Source organism: Amia ocellicauda, chromosome 21, assembly GCF_036373705.1.
Source record: "Amia ocellicauda isolate fAmiCal2 chromosome 21, fAmiCal2.hap1, whole genome shotgun sequence".
Taxonomy (NCBI): Eukaryota; Metazoa; Chordata; class Actinopteri; order Amiiformes; family Amiidae; genus Amia; species Amia ocellicauda.
This window is the reverse complement of record NC_089870.1, coordinates 8663489-8684649: the sequence shown is the minus strand read 5'-3', so window position 1 is coordinate 8684649 and position 21161 is coordinate 8663489. Positions and strand designations below refer to the sequence as shown.

The 21161-nt window shown below is 38.7% G+C and overlaps 1 protein-coding gene across 1 annotated transcript in view; it reads left to right on the top strand.

Moving 5' to 3' along the window:
* The window catches only part of dpf3 (double PHD fingers 3), a 66023-nt gene extending 48844 nt beyond the window's left edge, over positions 1 to 17179 (top strand). The window contains exons 9-11 of the mRNA XM_066694327.1: positions 11160 to 11272; positions 11383 to 11464; positions 11870 to 17179. Coding sequence (XP_066550424.1) covers positions 11160 to 11272; positions 11383 to 11464; positions 11870 to 11940 — 266 coding nt within the window. The 3' untranslated portion in view covers positions 11941 to 17179. The remainder of the gene's footprint in view (positions 1 to 11159; positions 11273 to 11382; positions 11465 to 11869) is intronic.
* The last annotated feature ends 3982 nt before the right edge of the window (positions 17180 to 21161 follow it).

Genomic DNA, 21161 nt, shown 5'->3' with positions numbered 1-21161 from the left:
ATTAGTTCATTTTTTTTTTTTTTAACCAGGCCAAATTGGTCTTGTTCCTGTTTCAAGCCCATCCCATATACAGCAGCTACATTTGAAAAGAATAGGTATTTGTAATGCAATAAATGTAGAAAGACTGTTATTACTTAAATTAATGAAAATATTTAGCTGGCCTGTTCTGCAAAATTAATAGAATCAACAAACCATACACTCTCATAATTAGTATTATTATTTTTCAATATAATTTTCAGTACCAGAAATAGTCAAGTAAATTACATTTATCACTCATAGGCTATTTATATATGTATAGCTACTTTCAAAAGATGAATGCAATATTGGTCTCCAGTGCAGATATCTGAAGAACTAGGAGCCGTTTCAGGTGCTGAATGTTTCATGCGAGAGCTTGTGCCTGTACTGAAGCCTTGTCTGTAGGCCAAGGAGGATTACTTACTGTGCTGTGGGTTTAGCTTGCCCAGTGTATTAGAAGAAAGAGTATTTCCTTTTTCTTTATTCATTTGTCTCGATTTGTCTTGCCACTAGCTCGTCTCACCTTTTTTTTTTTTTTTTTTTTTTTTTTTTTTAAACTCCGGATACTTATTGTGGTTAGGGAATAAGAAACAGTGCAGCCTTTGCAAGGTCTTGTAAGAAAACAAATTGCAAAAGATTGTGTGTGTGTGTGTGTGTGTGTGTGTGTTAAATCAAATATCCCTAATACGACACCTAAGAATCTAACAAATGTTGATTTATACTGCATTTTATACATGTATAAATGCATATATAGTGTGTGTGTGTGTATATATATATATATATATATACACTCACCTAAAGGATTATTAGGAACACCATACTAATACTGTGTTTGACCCCCTTTCGCCTTCAGAACTGCCTTAATTCTACGTGGCATTGATTCAACAAGGTGCTGAAAGCATTCTTTAGAAATGTTGGCCCATATTGATAGGATAGCATCTTGCAGTTGATGGAGATTTGTGGGATGCACATCCAGGGCACGAAGCTCCCGTTCCACCACATCCCAAAGATGCTCTATTGGGTTGAGATCTGGTGACTGGGGGCCAGTTTAGTACAGTGAACTCATTGTCATGTTCAAGAAACCAATTTGAAATGATTCAACCTTTGTGACATGGTGCATTATCCTGCTGGAAGTAGCCATCAGAGGATGGGTACATGGTGGTCATAAAGGGATGCACATGGTCAGAAACAATGCTCAGGTAGGCCGTGGCATTTAAACGATGCCCAATTGGCACTAAGGGGCCTAAAGTGTGCCAAGAAAACATCCCCCACACCATTACACCACCACCACCAGCCTGCACAGTGGTAACAAGGCATGATGGATCCATGTTCTCATTCTGTTTACGCCAAATTCGGACTGAATGTCTCAACAGAAATCGAGACTCATCAGACCAGGCAACATTTTTCCAGTCTTCAACTGTCCAATATTGGTGAGCTTGTGCAAATTGTAGCCTCTTTTTCCTATTTGTAGTGGAGATGAGTGGTACCCGGTGGGGTCTTCTGCTGTTGTAGACCTTCCGCCACAAGGTTGTACGTGTTGTGGCTTCACAAATGCTTTGCTGCATACCTCGGTTGTAACGAGTGGTTATTTCAGTCAAAGTTGCTCTTCTATCAGCTTGAATCAGTCGGCCCATTCTCCTCTGACCTCTAGCATCAACAAGGCATTTTCGCCCACAGGACTGCCGCATACTGGATGTTTTTCCCTTTTCACACCATTCTTTGTAAACCCTAGAAATGGTTGTGCGTGAAAATCCCAGTAACTGAGCAGATTGTGAAATACTCAGACCGGACCGTCTGGCACCAACAACCATGCCACGCTCAAAATTGCTTAAATCACCTTTCTTTCCCATTCAGACATTCAGTTTGGAGTTCAGGAGATTGTCTTGACCAGGACCACACCCCTAAATGCATTGAAGCAACTGCCATGTGATTGGTTGGTTAGATAATTGCATTAATGAGAAATTTAACAGGTGTTCCTAATAATCCTTTAGGTGAGTGTATATAAGCATTTTGAAGTCTTATTGCATGCCATAGAATACTTAATTTTTTAAAATCTTAAACATAATAAGCTCACGTACAATACTTGAATGGAGTTTCTACTTTGAGCTCCTGGTACTTTTGAATAGTATCCAAAATATATTTATGATCAAGCTAAAATCCTGAGCCATTTTCTTTATTTTTTCCTGCTTTGATACACTCAGGTACTGAATATTGTGTTAAGTGTTGCATTTCTATCCGAGGGCTGTGCTCAGAGCCTGAGAGAATTACAGCTTGATCTGTACACCTCAGGCTATGAAGACAGGAGTTAAAAGATCCAGGGATACTCAGGGGGGCCCAGGCTGATGAGTGGATTTCTGCACACTGCAGGAGGAGTCCAGGAATTGCAATGGCTCTTATCTGATGTCTTGTTGTGCCAAATCAGTAGACTTTATTTGGGATGAACTAGTAGCATCGGCCTCCTCTCCTCAAATGTGACACAGTAGGGAGGTGGAGTATTTCTATTTATTTATTTTTAGTTTCAGAAAGTCCTCGTATAATAAATATATCTGAGACTACATTTTGTAAAGGAAGACCCTGATTGATGATAAATTAGAAGTTCCTGCTTATAAATGATTCCCAAATTGTTGTATTGATCCTTTTTCTTCCATGCTAACCATCTGTTGACCTTAATTTGAGTCATTCCTGCTTTTAGTTTCTGCTCTCCTGCTTAATTATGCAACATCGAACTGTAGAAAAGTTTGATTTGAAAGCTGTAACTGGTCCTTACCCATGCTTAGGATGTACTTATTGCTGTGTTATTTTATAGTTGTTGTCTTTTGGGATGTTATACTTAGATTATACACTGTGATATAAAATATCTCACCAACTCTCTTCCATCTTCAGTCTTCTTGAGATAAACTTTGCAATCTCTTCTGCCTGTAGCTGAAGCTAAAATAAGAACGAAGATATTTCTGCAGACTTCAGACTTAATTTATATTGTTAGGAGCCCAGCATGGTGTGGTATTGTTGGGGCTGGCCCACACAGTTCTCAGCAAAGGAGTTCTCGCTTGAACTCCAGTGGATCCAAAAAAGGAAAGTAAACTGTGTAGGCACTTGTGCTAACAGTATTGTATATTGTGGTTTTGAGATGAATTCCCATGAAAGATTGATCACTTTAATGGTTCTCCCTATAGAGGTGTTGAAACTGTCAGCAGCTGTCATTTTGAGAGGAGAATCGTGGGAAATTAATGAGAAATGGCATCTCGGAGTGTGCCATCCTGGGGCCCTTGCTCTTTGCCAACTATCTGTTTCTGCACGTAAAATCTGACAATTTTGATACAATACAGTGTGGCAATGATAAGAGCAGGAGGGGGAATAGATGCTTCTTTACGTTGCTGTGAAAATCCAAGGGGTTCCTCGGAAAACTGTCAGGGAAGTAAAACAACATTTTAAATGGGTTGAACAGTGTGAACATACATGACTGATTGAAAGAACTGCAGCAGGCTGTAGGCAAGAGGATGACTGAGATCTTCAAAATATTGAATTGAAAATGCTTATGATTGTATTTAAATTTAGCTCACTCAGTAGAATGAAGGTACATCACTGGATGCTTTGTAAATTAATGGCAAACCCTTGCTTATTACTTGTAGCTTGGAATACAAATGTTTGAATTTAAAATACTAGGAAACCTCAAGGGAGCATATCGGTATCATTCAGGTTGACTTCTACAGAACTGTCTCTCCATCGTTGTATATAGGCTGTTTTTGAAACAGGGCAGGGACAAACAAACAGTGTTGTTACTCTGTTGGTCTAGTACAGCCACCGTAGATCTCAGTTCAGTGCTTCTCTCCTTGAATTGTCAGTGCTGCCCACTGCACCAGTTCCCAGGCCAGTGATAAACTGCGGTCACTTAAAAGTCAGGTGATACGATCAGAGGCAGCTCCGGAAATATCCAGGGAGTTCAGCAGGAGCTGCAGAATAGCACCATCACCTGCATCAATCCTCTATTCAGGGCCTTGAGTGAGGAATAATTTGTAGCCGATCCATCCATCATCATGTTAATCAGGGAATACTGGGAATGTACTTGATATTTCAATGCATACTCCCCAATGTTAATAATGTGATCCTGGCTCTGTGCTTAAGAATTAGGTGCATGATCACTTGCACAACTCCTGCTGGTTCCAGGCTTTTACTAGTATGATTTTAACAGTGCACCTTTTAGAAGGCACTGTTATGAAAACACCCCGGTTGTTGTTTTTTTGTTGTTTTTTTGCAGCTTTACCTCGGATAATAAGATCGATTTTGCTTCTAAGTGGTACGCTCTTTAAAGATTAACCGGTTTAATAATGAGGTGCAAAGTCACAGCTGAACAACAGTGAAAATGCTTTTGTATCAACAGATATACAGGAAGGGACTGACGGATAGATACAAGTTTAGCTCTGAAGACAAAAGCGAAGTCAATTGTATGAGGTCAAGGATGCACTTAAACTCTGGTGACCTCTGTCCAACAGCACCTGAATAAGTTGTAGTTTTAGAAGAAAAGATTCCTTAGTCAACGGATGTTTAGAAACAAGTGGTTTCCTGATTTCCTTTTGAGACACAAATTATAAATAAATTATTAGCACCTCGTTGAACCGATTTTAGGGTCTTGAAATTGTTTTGCAATTTTCAGTTTTCTTTTTTATCATTTTACATTAGGTGCCACAGTATATTCTAGCCTTTCTAAATTTGGTGGTTATATACATTTTAATCAAGTTTTTTTTTCTAAATGTAGGTTTCATAAATAGTTGAATTGGTCTCTATAATTGTGTACAGTTGTGATATTTTAGAAAGCACAGTCTTATGCACACATATGTAAGCAAGGTATTCAGTTTAATTCCCTGCTTTCCCAGATGCAAATGTTTAGATTATAAAATGTTTTATGATAAGCAAATGCCTGAATTCTTTCCAATACAGATAGTTATCCCAGTGAGAATAATTTTCTTTTCAGAACATATTTGGGGGTATGGGGAGATCTTGTTTTCATTAAATTGTTTAGGTCAAACTCCAGTTTTTTATGTGTTTAGAAACGTAATTTAGTATTTCTGGGAGTGTTAAACAGTTAAACAAATGTGGCTGATAGGCAAGCATATATTTGAAGGGGACCCACTGTTTAAAAATACATTAAAAAGATTATTTCAGTATTGGCAGACTGTGGATATTGTGGCGATGTGTAAGTATGCAGACTACACTTCATTTGCATCGTTGTTTTTAACCGAATTGGTCACAGACCATTGACTTTGGGCAAATAGTGAATGTACCTGATAAGTTACCACAGCGCTATTGTACTAAATGCTGAAAATGCAGAAAGATATATAATATTTGGTACTAATATAAATAATATGTGAATAATATTGTGGTAACATATTTATATTATTAATAATATATAGAATGTAAAAAAGAAACCTCTTAAAATGTACAATACATTTGTTTTTTGCTTACCCTATTCTTTTTACTTACTTCTGGATCTCCAATAATTCTCAGCTACTTTATCAATCCTCATTGAAAGTACTAATTCAGTAATGTCTCTTGCCAATCTCTGCTAGTAAAAATTAGTTAAATACATTGAATAGTGATATAATAGGATATTATTATACAAAGAAAGTAGTAAAAGACTGAAATGGTTAACTAGTTTGACTAATCTGTTCTTTGCTTGGTCTGTTGCTGATTATACTGCTTCATGGTGCAACCTCTGACTGTTGTCAAAGACACACACAACTGTGACATGTAGCGTGTGTGATTGGTATAGACTAGGTAGACCAGTCATCCACTGTAACCACAGCCAGGCAGAATCGTTGTGCTTTTATTGTGTGGCAAGTGTGGCAGACACTGAAAGCTTTTTTTAAGGGCAGGGACTTTTAGCAGTAAGACTAACTTGTACACCTCGTTTCAAAAATGCAGAACGGAAAAGCATCAGGACTTGGCAAAGTATAGAGAGTACAGTTGTATGAAGTAATACATACTTTTACAAATCTACATAAACAGCTAAGCACTGAGTATAATACATGGCTGCAGAACATTGTATTTGACACAGTAATGTGTAGACTGTTGAGACCCACTAAGGAAGTGACAGGTGGGCTATAATATTTTGAGACTTATTTGTTTGCAAGACACTGCAAAGACTGTACTGTGCTAAAGCCGATCAGCTGCCAGGCTTCAGGCTGATGTGGCTGCTTTTTGCATCAAGCAAAACAGGAAACAGACGTGCTTGTCTGGTTGTGTGTGTGGCTTTTTTTTTTTTTTTTTTTTTGGTGTGGGGGCCAGGAGTAATCGGAGTATTCTTTTTTTTTTTTTTTTTAAATTACAAGATAAATGTAAGTGGCAGACATTTTAAATTTCAAAGACAAGTGCACAGACGTTTATGCTTAACTGTAATCCTCTTGCTTGGTTTACCTTTTCAATATGATGTGCAGAGGTATAGCATTAGTAGTCATCTTAGTGCACTAATGCTTGTATATGCTCCAGTAACACCTTATGTAGTGAGTGGTCATAAATGAGTAGTAAACTGACACATTGTGTAATCTGTGGACCCTGAAGGCTGAGCCCCTTATTTAAATAGCTATTCAGTTATTTTGAAAGTAAATAACAGGTGATGTACTGCACTAAAGTCTTCTTAAATACACATGAGCTAAACATGGGCACTAAACACTTTTGACAGCACAATGTAAACTGAAGTGGATTGTGAAATAGGGACCCTTGGATGGGTGAGGCATATATGAAGAATTGTTCTTCCACGTGTGTCTGATTTAAAGTGGATTTAGCAATTGTGTTACTGTGCAAACAACTGCTACCATCCACTAACTGCTATAGGCAGATCGAGTACACTCTAGCATTAGGGCAATATCATTTTCTGGCGGCAGTGAAAATGTCGATAACGACTCTTCTTCCATGGCTTCTGTTACGAATTGCTGACATGCTCAGTCTGTTCCTGTACTGTTCTGTGTTTTTCTGTAGCATTTTGTCACTGTCGCATATTCACAATATTAAATGTGCAGGATATAATGGATATGTTCTGATCACAAAACTCACACTGGAAAGATGTACTGATTTAAAAGAGTGGTACACACAGAAAATATCTACTAAAAACTAGTTTGTATTTGTGTGTGGTCAAATTCATACTTTTCACATCAAGAACTGTGAAGTAGAAATAGGGTCTGTGTGTCACTCGGGTGTAGATTACAATACATAGAACGTGTGACATCTGGAGGATTTACAAAATATATATAGTAAAGCAGCAATGACTAGAATTAATGTATTTATAGTTTAAAAGATAAAGAAATAAAGCTCCTTTTGTGTTGACTAATATGGGCTGCTTCTCTTGAACGAGGACCTTTTGTGGCAGCACATTTTTTAAAGCTTTGAATATGAGTTTTTAAAGTTGTGAACATGCTTAATTTATGTTTCTTGTGCGCTCATGATTTTCTCATTGCTCCTCACACCTTTTGGTTTGTGTGCCGAGCGACGTATTCCTTTTTTTTGGTCTGTTTTTTGTGAAGCAGCAGGCTTCTGGTCCTGCAAACCCGACTGTTGGTGTTTTTGTGAAACCCTGTACTACAAAGACAAATGTGACTGCTGGGGGTGTGTTAAAGGTGTCCGCCCCAGGCCCCTGTATTGGTAGGCCTCTCTCGTTAAATGAAAGCCCCGTTTTTTCAGAGCTGAACGAAGGTGAAACTGACTGTTGTTTTAAACTCTTCACATGTTAACTTGAAACTGTACATTGAAACAGAAAAGTCTTTGTTAGTGAAAGTATTTTTATTGTAACAAAAGGAAATAAAGAATGAGTCTCCTATCCATGCCTAGGTGATTGATGCAGCGTGAGTGAAACCGCATGTGACTGGGCTGTGTGGGAGTGAACGTGTGTGTGATTATTGTTAGTTTAATGTGATCTTTTCTCCAGCATGAACCCTGCAAAGATCGGTTTCACAAAAGGGAGCTGTGAAGGTCAGACTTATTTTCACATTGTGTCCTATTATATACCAGCCTACAAGCAGTGAATGCCACATACAAAAAATATATAGTCTCTTTAAAATTGTAACTGGTATGTTACTGAATTGAGTAAAACTTGTATATTGTTTTATTTTAAATAGTTTGCCCCCATTGTGCCATTTATTAAAGGTTGGTATGGAGTAGTTCGATATTTAAATATTGCCCCAGTGTCAGTCTAAGAAATGAAGGTGTGTGTGTGTGTGTGTGTGTGTGTGTGTGTGTGTAAGTATTCCTGGTCTGGTTTGCATGAGCCTGTTTTAATATCAGTATGTGCCCAAGACACCATTTTGCGTCAAGTATCTTATATATGTAGTTTATTTGGATGGGGCGAAATCTGCATGCTAACCACATCAAAACTAAACGGAACATAAAATAACACAATTTCTGTTTGGACATTATATTAACAGAACAGATGGATTAAAATATACACACCTTCCTCAGCTTATCCCCATAATACATTTATTTGGAACTGGACTTGAATGACAGATTCATACTTTTATTTTGCTTTTATCTGGCTACATCTGACTTTAAATCTGGCATATAAATCCAAGCGCAGTGTAACGTCACTGCTGCTCTTCTGTCTTTTCAGTTGCTGTCAGTTGTGCAGAACACTCCTGCTGAGAGAACTGGTTTATTCTTGTTCTAACCTATATCTGCAATCTACACCTATGACCACAGACACCAAGCTTGTAAATTGCTTGTGATTTCTTCCTATATATAGAAACATGGGGTGAGGCTATACATGTACACATATCGACCATATACATACTGAAGCAACCATTTCTAATCTGTGAACAATAATTCCTGTGAAGCAGTGGGCTCTGCTAGTGCAAGATGGAGGATTTCCGAGGTCATTGTGAGACGGTCCTGCTGGAGTTCGTGGAAAGCGCTGCAGTGCGCTGGGAGGCGATTACAGGTTCCAGAGCGCATCCGGGGGTGAGGTGGCATGTCTGGATCTCTCTGATAACAGTAATTATTGGCTTGTTTGGGCAGTGCTTCTGGAATCGCATCCCCAATGATTTCCCAAAATGTAGATGTCGTAAACACAGGACCGAAGCACAGGGGATAGGGCTGGAATTCCTACCTTGTGTGTATGCGTGTGTGCGTGCGTGCGTGCGTGTGTGTGTGTGGAAGGACCTTCGGGAGAAAACAACAGTAATTTCCTTCCTTTAAATCTGCTGGACAACAGACAATAGATATAGAAGTTGAAGAAGGCCCTAATTTGAGATATCTATTTTATACACTTTTTTTGGTTGTTTTTTAAACTGTACTATTCATTTTCCATTTGAAATACTAAATTATATAGTGTTTTCAGTATGGTATACATGAAAAGTGTCAAATGCATTTTTAGCCTCTTTCCTGTTTTTTTTTATTTTCCCTGAAGGCAACATGCTTGGTCAGAGGTTGGATTTGTTAGGGGTCGTCTTAAGTTCCGATTTAGATGTTCACTCAGGGAAAGCACTCGTTTTTTGGGATCTCCAACATCATCCATACTCATATGTGGATGATTAGAGGGAGTCAAATGCAGACAATTACTAAAACAATCTATAAATTGGCAAGAGAGAAGGTGACTCCCATGCCTTTATTAATTGGAGTGAGAGATCACATTTGTTTCCGTGGTTAGCCTTGCAATTGTAAAGCCAATTATGAGAGTCCCATTGAAGTAAATTAACTAAAACATATAGAGAATTGCAAATTGTGGGCTTGTGAATAAGTATGGTCTGAGACCCTCATTTCAGAAATACTGTGAAAGACTGGGATGCTTACACCAATAAGCTTTTCCTAAATATCAAAAAACGATATGTTTAATATGCCGATTTAAAACTCACGTTAACTGGAATATTGCTATTGTATGAGATACCCTTAGAGTGAGTGCTGCTGTGTTTTACACTGAGATAAGATTGGCTCTGATCCAGTCTTAACTCAAAGCATCACAGTCACAGTTACATATAGTCTTCTGCTTGCTCCTGCAACCCTACCTTGCTAGCATGGGGCACACACTGACGCATGAAAATGAAGCAAAGCAGGACTTCAAAGCACTGACTGACAGTCATATTGAATCATTTGTGATTTGCCATTGCTTTAGAGCAGAGTTCAGCCAACCTGGACCCGAAGAGCAGCTGTCCTGCAGGTTTTCTATGTATCACAAAAAGGTCAATGAGTAGAAACCTGAAAACGGGATGATTTATAGTAATTAAGCAAGCAGTTGGCCTGATTTAAGCAATTCAAAGCTTAGTTGGAACACTAAACGAAAGGCAGCGGCTCCCCAGGAACACAGATGCAAACCTGAGCCTTAGACCAAGATTTCACCTGATATATAAGCATTTACAAACAAACACAATGCTTTTTCTATAACATTTGTTGGGTGAAATTTTAATTTATGTTGATCTGTCTGTGGTAAAAGTGACAATTCCTGCCTTATTGAAGGATTTTGACTGAAACTTGCACACGTAGACAAACTATTTGTGTTTGGCTTTAACACCCACACAGTATGAAACCTCATGTTCCTCAAGGTCAAAACCAGGTGAGTGAATTTCTGCACTTTAAGGATTCGATATTAATTTCTTTGCTTCTTGTACATTCGTTGTGACTCACACTGAATGTTAATGTTATGCATGTTGATTGAGAAGCTTGCCATTTTTGGGGGGTGCCAGTAAGGCAAGCTCACTCTGTGCCGTAGCATAGATCTTTGCGTCAGATGAGCACCAGATGGTTGTAGATTCTCATTCTCGGCTAATGCTGCCCATGGCACCTGAACTACGGCTGTTCTACTTGGTTGGATATCCCCTGGAAACACAAATCACTCTCTCACGTGATGTGGCTCGATAGTTAAAACTCATGAAGCCTTAAAATTGTATTCTTGGCGGAAATTGGGGAAAATGTAAGACTGAATAATCGGGGGGGATAGATTCACAATAGCATGGATTGTGACAGAGGTAAACTGCCTCCAAGATATCTTTCGTCATCAGAGCGTATCGGCGATGGCAACACACAGGGTGAGTACTTACCGAGAGGCACAGCTGCACCACGGTTATTTTTGATGGATGGAGTGAGAAGGGGATTAGAGTGACTGTACTTATCCAACTGTTATTTCTGTTTCTTCTCCTTGCTTCTGCTCTGCTGTCTCTTCCTCAACTCAGGCCATCCCACCTGTCTGCAGTTCACGGACAACATGATGCAGGCCGTGCGCACCTACCAATGGCAGTGCATCGAGTGCAAGTCCTGCAGTCTGTGCGGCACCTCTGAGAATGATGTAAGGCTCTATAGATATGACTATTTGTTACGGTTACGATTAGAAACACATGTTCTCTTTCAATCCCCATGCACCCTTCTCACCAGTAATGGGCCGCCATCTTGTTTCAGGACCAGCTCTTGTTCTGTGATGATTGTGACCGTGGATACCACATGTACTGCTTGAAGCCTCCAATGACTCAGCCTCCTGAAGGTAACGATTAGGGGCTACATTCCAGAGATGGGGTGACAAGATGGACACCTGATAAAGATGTCTACCCATATCTGTACTGAATGTTGGAGCTAATTCAATACAAGACCAGTTTAGGTGCTCACTGAGGTGAAGGTAAATGGCACTGTGGACACTTTTCCTGTCCTCTAGCTGGTACCATTTACTGTGATTTAAGCTCAGCAGTAATAGAATTAATCACCAAAGATGTGTGGTTTAAAAAAATGTCCTGTGAAACTGGAATATGATGCTTTTTCTTCTTCATATACACTTAGGAACATATTTGTTTGTGATTTAGTGTAGTGTAACTATGAACGTGGGCGTAGAGGGTCTGTTACTTTGTTACTTTGTTTGTGTTAGTAAAAGAGTCTTTATTGTTGTTGACCTCAGGGAGCTGGAGCTGTCACCTGTGTTTGGACCTTCTGAAGGACAAGGCCTCGGTCTTCACTGAGCAGCCTTAGACACCTCACCTCAGGGGCCCAGGGAAGATACACCCACCACAACTACATTCCTACAGCAGATGCAGTCAGTAATGGTGCCTCAGTCTGAACACACCTACTGGGATTGATGTACTTCTCTCTGAAACTGCTGCACTCCCTCAAACCGCAACAGCCCTCAGCCCTCTGTCAGTCTTTTCTGCAAGGCAATTGAATTCTCCCGCCTTTTAAATCTCTTCAGGAAGGTCACGTTTAACCGCACCTTCATTTTCTTACTCCCGCCTTCATCAGCTGACTGAAATGTACCATCCCATTGGCTTAATTTATTCAAATTGCATGACATTGGTGTCCTCATAGAAGCATCTCTCGGAGTCTCCAATAGTGAACAGAAAACCCCCTCCAAAGTTCCAGTTTTCTCGGTTGATTTGCAAAGAGATGCTGCTTTCAGATTTGTGTTGATTTAAGCCATTATCGGTTGTAATATGACTAGAGCAGGAAGACGTATCCGAATAAGAGACTGAGACGGAAGTAAAAGCTATTCAAATTAACTAAATTTTTTATGTAAGAAAATTATAAGTAAGATCTGTGTTCATGGTTAATACTCTACCTCATATTTCAATATTTGTACAACATTTCAAAGTATGAACAATATGATCTTCTGGCGGGGGAGGGAGATCTAATGCAGCACAACTACACTGCATTGTACCAAGAGAAGCACACAATCTGCAACCTTTTGGAAAAATGACTGATATTTTGCAGTAGAACGCTTACAATACTGGGAGAACCTCCAGAATTACTTGATAATTGAAACATTTTAAACAACAAAAATGTCCAGAAAATGAAATGTATAGTTTATCTAACACTGAACAATCAAAAACAAAGTATCTAAAAATGTATTTTGAGAATTTCACAGAATTTACATATTTGTTCATTTGAAAGCTTTTGTATTGCCAGATTGTTTAACCTAATTGTCAGTTTGAACTGCAGTTGTTGGAACTGGAAATGGGTTTTCTCATTAGATTCTTCAATCATACGTTTGAAAGATAATTTGTATTACTTTATTATTGAATATTATTCCAAACACACACACACATCTATATATTTATATATATTTGTTTTTTTACAAAGATACTGCCATATGCTTTAAAGGCTTTTTTCTTGTATTAACATTTAATTCAAGACAAAAATCTGAAATGTTAATAACTGTATAATCCTAAAAATCACATGGCATTGTGATACGTGGCCTACAGTTTCCTTGGTATAGCCGAGGAGTTTTTATGCTGCGATTCTTCTTTTGATAATTATAACTTTGTTTTACTAGTAGTTACATGGATGTGAAATCATTTGATGAGTTCCAGTGGGATACAGGAGTGATGAACCAGTTCTGAAATATTATACCGTTTCTGTGCCAAACTATCAAAATCAAAAACAATTTAACGGATTCTCTCGTTTTCCTTCACTTGATATCAAGCCCCTGTCCCATTCACACCTTCAGTGCGGTATATCACTGTTACTTACGTTTAATATCTTCAATGGCTGCTTTTAACTGGCCCTCTGTTTTCAGGATTCACTTGATTACCTTTCCTGGTTATAGTAAAATATATATGTGTGAAAATAATCAATATGTAATCCTTTCAACCAACATTTAATAGAAAAGTAAGCTGAGGTAGGCAGTTTCACAGCTCACCAATCTGAAATGACCGTAGTGATACTTATGCTAATACAGGTCTTTTATAAATAAGACATTCTGCCACCTTTAAAGAAAAGACTGGAGACACTCCAAAATCTGTATTATTACTAACGTGTATTGCTGACTATATGAATTTATATATTTGATTTTCCCTAAACCCCATATCAGTTCTAATGTTTTTTTCAGGAAGAACAAGAGAAACCTGAAAATAAAGGGTCATTATACACTCTGACCTCACTATAATACTGTGGCCTAACCCATTTCTTGGGGAAGAAGCAGCTTTATGCGACTCCTCACTCGCTGTCGCTGGAATGACTTATGGGCAACCGTTTGTGTGATTCTATTGTGAGATAGACTGGGGCAACTGCCAGTGCGCATTGTACGACTCTCTGATATGAACTCGCTCTGACAAACATCATTCCAAGCTTTGTGCGTTATCAGACACAAGGCAGGGTCTGGCAGTGGGAGTTCAACAATACACTCTAGCTTTAACCCTCTGTAGCAAAGGATAACCGCAAACGGCACCCCAGGCAGCTGCGATAAAGAAGAGAACGGGAAAACAAACTCTTTACAAACGCTAAGAACGGACAGACTGTAGCATTTCCAACAAATGGCTGTACAAGCTATAATGCTATCAGTCTGTCATTTCATTCACTGAAAACCAAAAGTGCTTTTTCCAGTGTTGTTTCTTTTTAAAAAGTGTTAGCCTTGGGTTTCCAGGACAAAAACAAGCAAACAAACTTGTAAGTAAGTTGAAATGCGACCCGCTGTATTTGAGATTTGGGATCTTTAGACTGGAAAGAGGTACTGGGATAACCCCTTTAACGGAGTCTCTCTCGTTTGCCGAGCATCTGACTGAGCCTCCCCACTCCTCCTGACAGGAAGTTCAAAAACACTGGCGCTCCTCGGCCCTCAGAAGGAGAACCCCCATGTGCTCGCTGCAGGAGGGTTGCTTTCGACTCCATGCATTTTTAATGTCTTTTTCCAACAGTGTCAGCATGCTGTGCCACATCACAAATTCCAAATAGGTCACTGACTTTGCTGTGCTGTGCATCTCCAAAATAGATAATGAGACAGGAGGAAGAGAAGAGCACACGAGGATGCGGTGTCAAACTGTTCTGGGCTAAAACCGAGATTAGGGCCCCGAGTAGGTGCCCGACCAGATGCCTACTTAAACCAGTCTAATGTTTTACTGTTAATCTAATCGTCAAAAAACCAAACAAAACCAAACAAACCCCATCTTGCTCAAGGAAACCTAAGTTGGTTTGATTTTGTAGTAGTTTCCTTTTCTTGTTTTTTTAATCTTTTACTTTTGTGCCAGAAGGCGAGTTTACAATGCCTCAATATAACCGCGGTGCTAAATCTCTAACATCAAATCTTTTGTTGTTTTTCATGTTATTTTTACGGAAGAACAAGTAGTTAGTGCGAATCTTAGTTTTATTTACTCTGATGTATTTATACTGGACAATAAGCTTTTTCTAAGTGCATACTACCTGACATAGGGTCTCAGAGACTTGTGTATGTGTATTTGTATGTATGCAAGAGGCATGTTCGTCAGTGTTACTGTACAACATACGTTTGTCATTAACTCATCAGATCCCAAATTTCAGTACCCTGACCTATTTGTAGAATCGAATAATAGTATTGGCATCAGGGTTTCCAGTGACCAGAAATGGCTGCCAAAACGTATGGGCTGCAGCCAGTACCCTTCCTAAGGCCTAGGCTGTTTTTAAAAGGGGCGTAGAAATGCTGAGATTTTTGAGAATGTGTATAATAGATGCTATATTCCCTCTATACTTTCTTGGGAAGTGTTTTTCTTGTTTTTATTTGTGGATATATGTGGCATGAATTCTAACAATGACACATAAAACAAGAGAAGTATGTATTTTGCATTTATATGGATATATACACATGTATATACACACTATGGCATATTTAAGCTACAGAGTATGATAATTGTAGCCTTTCTTTATACTTTATTATGATTTAGTTACGGTACAGTTTTAATGTAATAGCCAGTATGTATACCCAAGTTATTTACCAATGTTTTGTAATCGTATGTATTAGTTAGAAACTATTTGTTGCCTTTCCCGCCTGTATAATGTTTAAATGATATTCAGACAAATGTGTAATGCGTAGCGATTGACACACACATCCCACAAACGCAGCCCTTGATCATGCGAGACATTATGTTTTTTGGGATTACAGAAATCAGATTCTGTATGTTGGAAATTGAGGTTCGTGGAAGTTTAATATAAAATATCCTGGACTTCAGAACCACCCTTCCAAAATATGATGAATATGGTTAACCCATATCACCCAGTTTTGCTCTGTATTTGCAATGTCCATTTTAACATTCATAGATACTGTAAAATATATATATATATATATATATATATATATATTGTAACCAGAAACTGTAGCTCCTGGAGCATGGACTGGAATTGCTGAATTTCTTTATTTATCTTTGTGTCATCTTCTCTGACAATCATGAACTAGGTTAGTAAATGTGCTTAAACAGAGCCTTGTGCTCGTCATGAACACATACCAAGTTGCCTCTTTAGCTGCTTTGATTTTGAGTCCATGATTTATGTTGTAGATCTGTGTCCTGGACAGTTTCATCCTTCACGTGAGTCCATTGTTGAGTTTCTTACCGCTTTCTCACCTGAATGTGATTGGTCTTGGTGCCACAACCAAGACTGAGTTGTTCGTGAGCAATAGCTATCGTAGGAGGGGACACTGACTGTTATTCCTATCATGCACTGCTTTTATTTTCTCTTCTCTTAATATTGTTGGGGAAAATGGCCTCTAATAACTATTAACTGAACAAAACTGACACAGACAGGTTTGTCTGCCCTATTTTCTACATGTTCAATCCAAACTGAATGAATCTAGGAACGATTACATTTGCGTTTTAGCTGCACTATCATTGCCAGTCGTCTTCACTCTTTTGTTCATTCCTTGTGTGAAGGGAAATGTAATGTTCTTACTAGAGCAATGTCAGCGTACATGGGGAAGGGCTGAACATTACCTTTTTCATGTTGTTGTCTGAGAGTATATTGCTAGATTGGATTCAGTTTGCAAATGTCTGAACAGTGTCTTCATGTACGCTGTACACTGAGACTGAATACAAGAAGAGAATACTTTTTTTAGATGAGACCTTTTCCTTTTCCTTTTTCAGTTTCCTTCTTTTCTAAGAGATGTTTACCCATCGCTATATATATTATGGGCTCAAGGCATCGTTATTCATCACCAAACTGAACTCTACCAATGTTTGTACTCTGTAATGAACATCAGCTTTGGCAAAACATTTGGTTTGAGCACATCGCCCTTCTTACTTCGCCCCTGTTTCTGTAACACTTGTATTGTAATCTTAATTAAAAACCTATATGTGGAAAAATGCACATCGAGAGTAACCAGCCATTAGTTATCAGATCATTGTGCCCTGTTCAGGATTATTATATGGACAAAATCCCAAGCCTTTACTGACCTAGAGCGCCTCCTGTCATGATAAGAATAAGACAATCTTTAAATATGTGTAAAAAAAAAAAAAAAAAAAAAAATCCCCACAAATGATAACTTTTATAGATCCATATAATAACAGTAGTTTTGCACTCCAAGGTTAGTTTAATCACCAGATACTGTCATTTCTCAGTGGAGAGTAGTGACAGTATACCATTCACATAGGCGACACATACTAGGCCACTGCTGCTTAAATACCACTCACACAATACTCTTGTCGTTTGGTATTAATTGTAGAATAGTGCATATTGGTTTGTGTTGTGATGTTGAAAGCAGGGGCACGTGTCCAGCACCGAGATGCCGGAGATGAAATCGTAATAATATAGAAGCACCCCGGTGTGTTTCACACATAGGTAGAGCGTGATAAATTAATTATATTAGTTTATGACTTAGGTGATGCTTAGTAAAAAAAAAAAAAATCTGTAGTTCTTATGAAAAGACATGCCTTTTGATGTTCCAATTGTTTAACCTACATTATGAAATAAAAGTGTTACTGAAAGAACTGGCCGTGGTGTCTTTAATGTCTCCTCTGGAACATGAGGAGACTGGGCTATATGGAGTCAGTGTCAAGTATGATGTACAAAGAGTTGTGCGTGTGCTGTTTTGTTAGTCATCGTTACCTCTGATACATCAGACCAGTGACGTGCAGAGGGCGAGCTTAATCTCTGTTCTAGGTTTACACCAGTTTTCCCTGGCAGGTAAGAAACAGTGGTTTCACATACAACTTTAAGAGTGCTAATGTATGTTATCAGAATGAAATGCTTTGTTGTTTTTAAGCATTGTGTGTTTTGTTTTATTTACATTTTATTAATTTGGGCCTCTGTTTTAATTGAAATGAAGTATCTTATACCCCCACTAGATGTCAGTACAGGCCTATTCTGAGGATGTCTTGTTAACCAGACCATCGCAATATTAATAGTAGGCCTATTTTTCTTCTTTTCAGTAAATACATAAAAGTTACAACTGATGTTTTCAACCAGATATTTACTTCTTTTGAAATAACATTTAAATGTTCTATTTAATAGTAAGTCTAATGAGATACAAAGTGGTAATTATTAGGTACTGTATCATGATTGAGATAATTGTCCTATTTATTTTATAAATCTTAATTTTGAGACAGCAAATGTAATTAATGAAATACATATTGTGTATCTAAAAGAATATTAAGTTTTTCTTACTATTACTTCTATAATCGACAGACCCATTAATAGTTACAAAATGTAGTACTGATAAGATTAAAAGTAGATAATCAGGTAAAGAATGAAGGAACAATACATAGAAACAATTACAGCAAAAACAGACCAGAGTTCAAAACTTTATTTGGTAGCTACAAGATATCAGGCTCTTGGGTCTTTTAGCCCACTGATAGTGTCCTTGGTTGTCAAGAAACTAAAAGCAGGAATCCTGTACATATGTTACATGCATAGTTGTGTGCCCATAGCAATAGTTGTGCTTATAAAGACTCACCATCTACAATAAGATTTATATAATATATATAAACATACTTTATATACATATATATGTGTATATCATATGTTATATATATTTGACATATTACATGTCATTGAGTTTTATCGGTAAATTAAGCATCTGTCTTTACCTACTAAAAAGGAATGCTACTGTAGCTGAAAAATAATATGATTCTGTACAATGCATTTCAACAAAAAAAAAAAAAAGTGATTAAAAAAACACCTTAAATCAGCTTTCTATTCAATGACACTACAGTAGGTCTCTGGCAGTGTTAATGCTCTGTAAATCCTTTCCCTCCCTCTGAGGTTCACTGTTCGAGGGAATCGAAGATTAGGTGAAGACCCTTCCCAGATTCTCCTGCGCCTCTCTTGAAATGTCTCCAGCAAGAGAGGATGCAGTCCGAACCGTGTTCTTCAGTTCTCTTTGGGGGAATAATTCCACTGGAAGCGGCAGTTCACCAGTCAAGAGTAAGTACTTCCCGTTCTGCCAAAGGGCTTTGTTATTACAACCTCTCGGTGACTGAATGATGCTCCAGCACCACTCCGGTCCCGAATTGCTTTGACATCAAATTAACCAACCACCCAGTCCTGACACTGGTGTCAGTCAGGGTACAAGGAGTCATGGAAAAAGTCACTGCTTTCTGTGTGGTCTGAAAATAAGTCCTCCTCTCCACCACCCTGTCCAATAGAGGAGAGGGCTGCGTCCGTTTCATTTGCGTCCAAAGACCCCGTGGCACTTTTCCAAAGACGTACACAAAAGAATGTGTGGTATCGTATGGTGAAACCGTGCCAAGAAGCTGCAGTCCTCGCCCTCGTCTCTGGAAATAATACACATGCACCTCCCTCAGGGTAAGCCCAGCTTGCAACATTTTTGGGTCACCGAACCCACACCCTGGGCACTCGTCTTTGTCAACTACCATGCATGCACAAAGGAATACCCATTAGATTAAAACACTGAAAAGCTGTACATACCTTTGATTCTCAAACCTGAATGATTTTGGTAAACAATTATACAAGCAATTACACATGTAGGACAGAGTTTAACCTGTAAAGAATCACATTAAGCATGTCTCTATCATGTCAATTACACTGGGATCATAGAAGTCGTCACACTTTCCTGCTTTGTGGTGCAACGACAGCCTCGCATTGACACATTTTCTCATGCGTTTAATCAAACAGGCATCGTTATAGGAAACTACAACTTAATTTGACAATAATGAAGACCATGGGAACAAGGTCCACATTCAGAGATGATTGACTTCATTCTTTGTTGATTTAATTCCTGGCCATTGCTGGTACATTTATTTACAATTGTTCTGAACTTTTGAATACAATCAGACGGATCACTGACAGGCTGTACACAGGAGTAAAAGCCCCACAAACCGCCATGTTCATTAACCTTGGTTTGACAGTCAAAGGATTCTTCATATGTTACATTCTGCATATATTTACAATAGAACAACAGTGTCATTTATTTTGCTTATTTCTACAGGTGACTCACTAACATGGGTACGGGGTATGTTTGGCCCACACCAGTCCCCTCTGATGTGATGGACAGTCGGCATGGGTGGATCCTACTGGTGCAGTGTTGAGAGGTACGTCTAAATTGTCTGCCTAAAATATAGTGACACAGTGGTCCAGAGCAATGTCTTCACTCTGATGTCATTTGAGGGTTATGGGAAGATGTGTACTGTCACATACAGAGTAAGTGTAAAAGCAGCTTTCATTGAACATTGAAAATATGATGAAAAGGACAGTTTTATGGAGCTCCTGAGTGTGCAAACTGGTAAAAGCCTCAGCTTTAGAGCACTGTTGGGCCCTGTAGTCATCATACCTGGCTGTGACTGGGATTCCAGCAAATTGTGGCCAGCGATTAGCTGGAAGAGTCGGCTTCTGGTGCAACTCGGATCTTAGTGGCTTCCTGGCCCCGGTTACTAGGCAGTGTTACCAGGCAGAGCTGCATTAGTCGTCCGTAGACCTAGAGCCGATCTGAGGCATTGTAGGAACGACTAATTCAGCTCTGCCTGGTAACACTGCCTGGTAAGTGGGGCCAGGAAGCCACTAGACTATATATCTATCCCACGTCATATCCGAGTCTGCAGCTGTACTGTTTTGAGGATACAAGTCTATACTCTGCAGTGAGGAAACACTTCTTACACCATTGCACGAGAAAGAACAAAACTCCTCCAAACAGAGCATACATTTACACCAGGAAACACCACGACTCAAACAAATTCTCTTTAAAAGATAGTTGTTTTTTTGGGAGGTTAACAGTACATAAAAAATCAATGATGTCAAAACAACTAGCCTTCAACATGGGCAGTAGCTGAAACATAATGCAACCTGATGCAAGTGAATGAATTGTAAATCAGTTCCTATTTATTTATATCCAAAATGTATCCAACATGTATTCTTCTAACAGAGAGCCACAACATGTGCCAGTTCTAGTCTTCCTAGATTCCTTTTAATCTCTTTGATCCCCACGATCACTGACTGATTTGTATATTTACAGAGAAAAGGTTGGCCATCTTTTGATTTCATGGCAAGCAATTATAACATTAAAA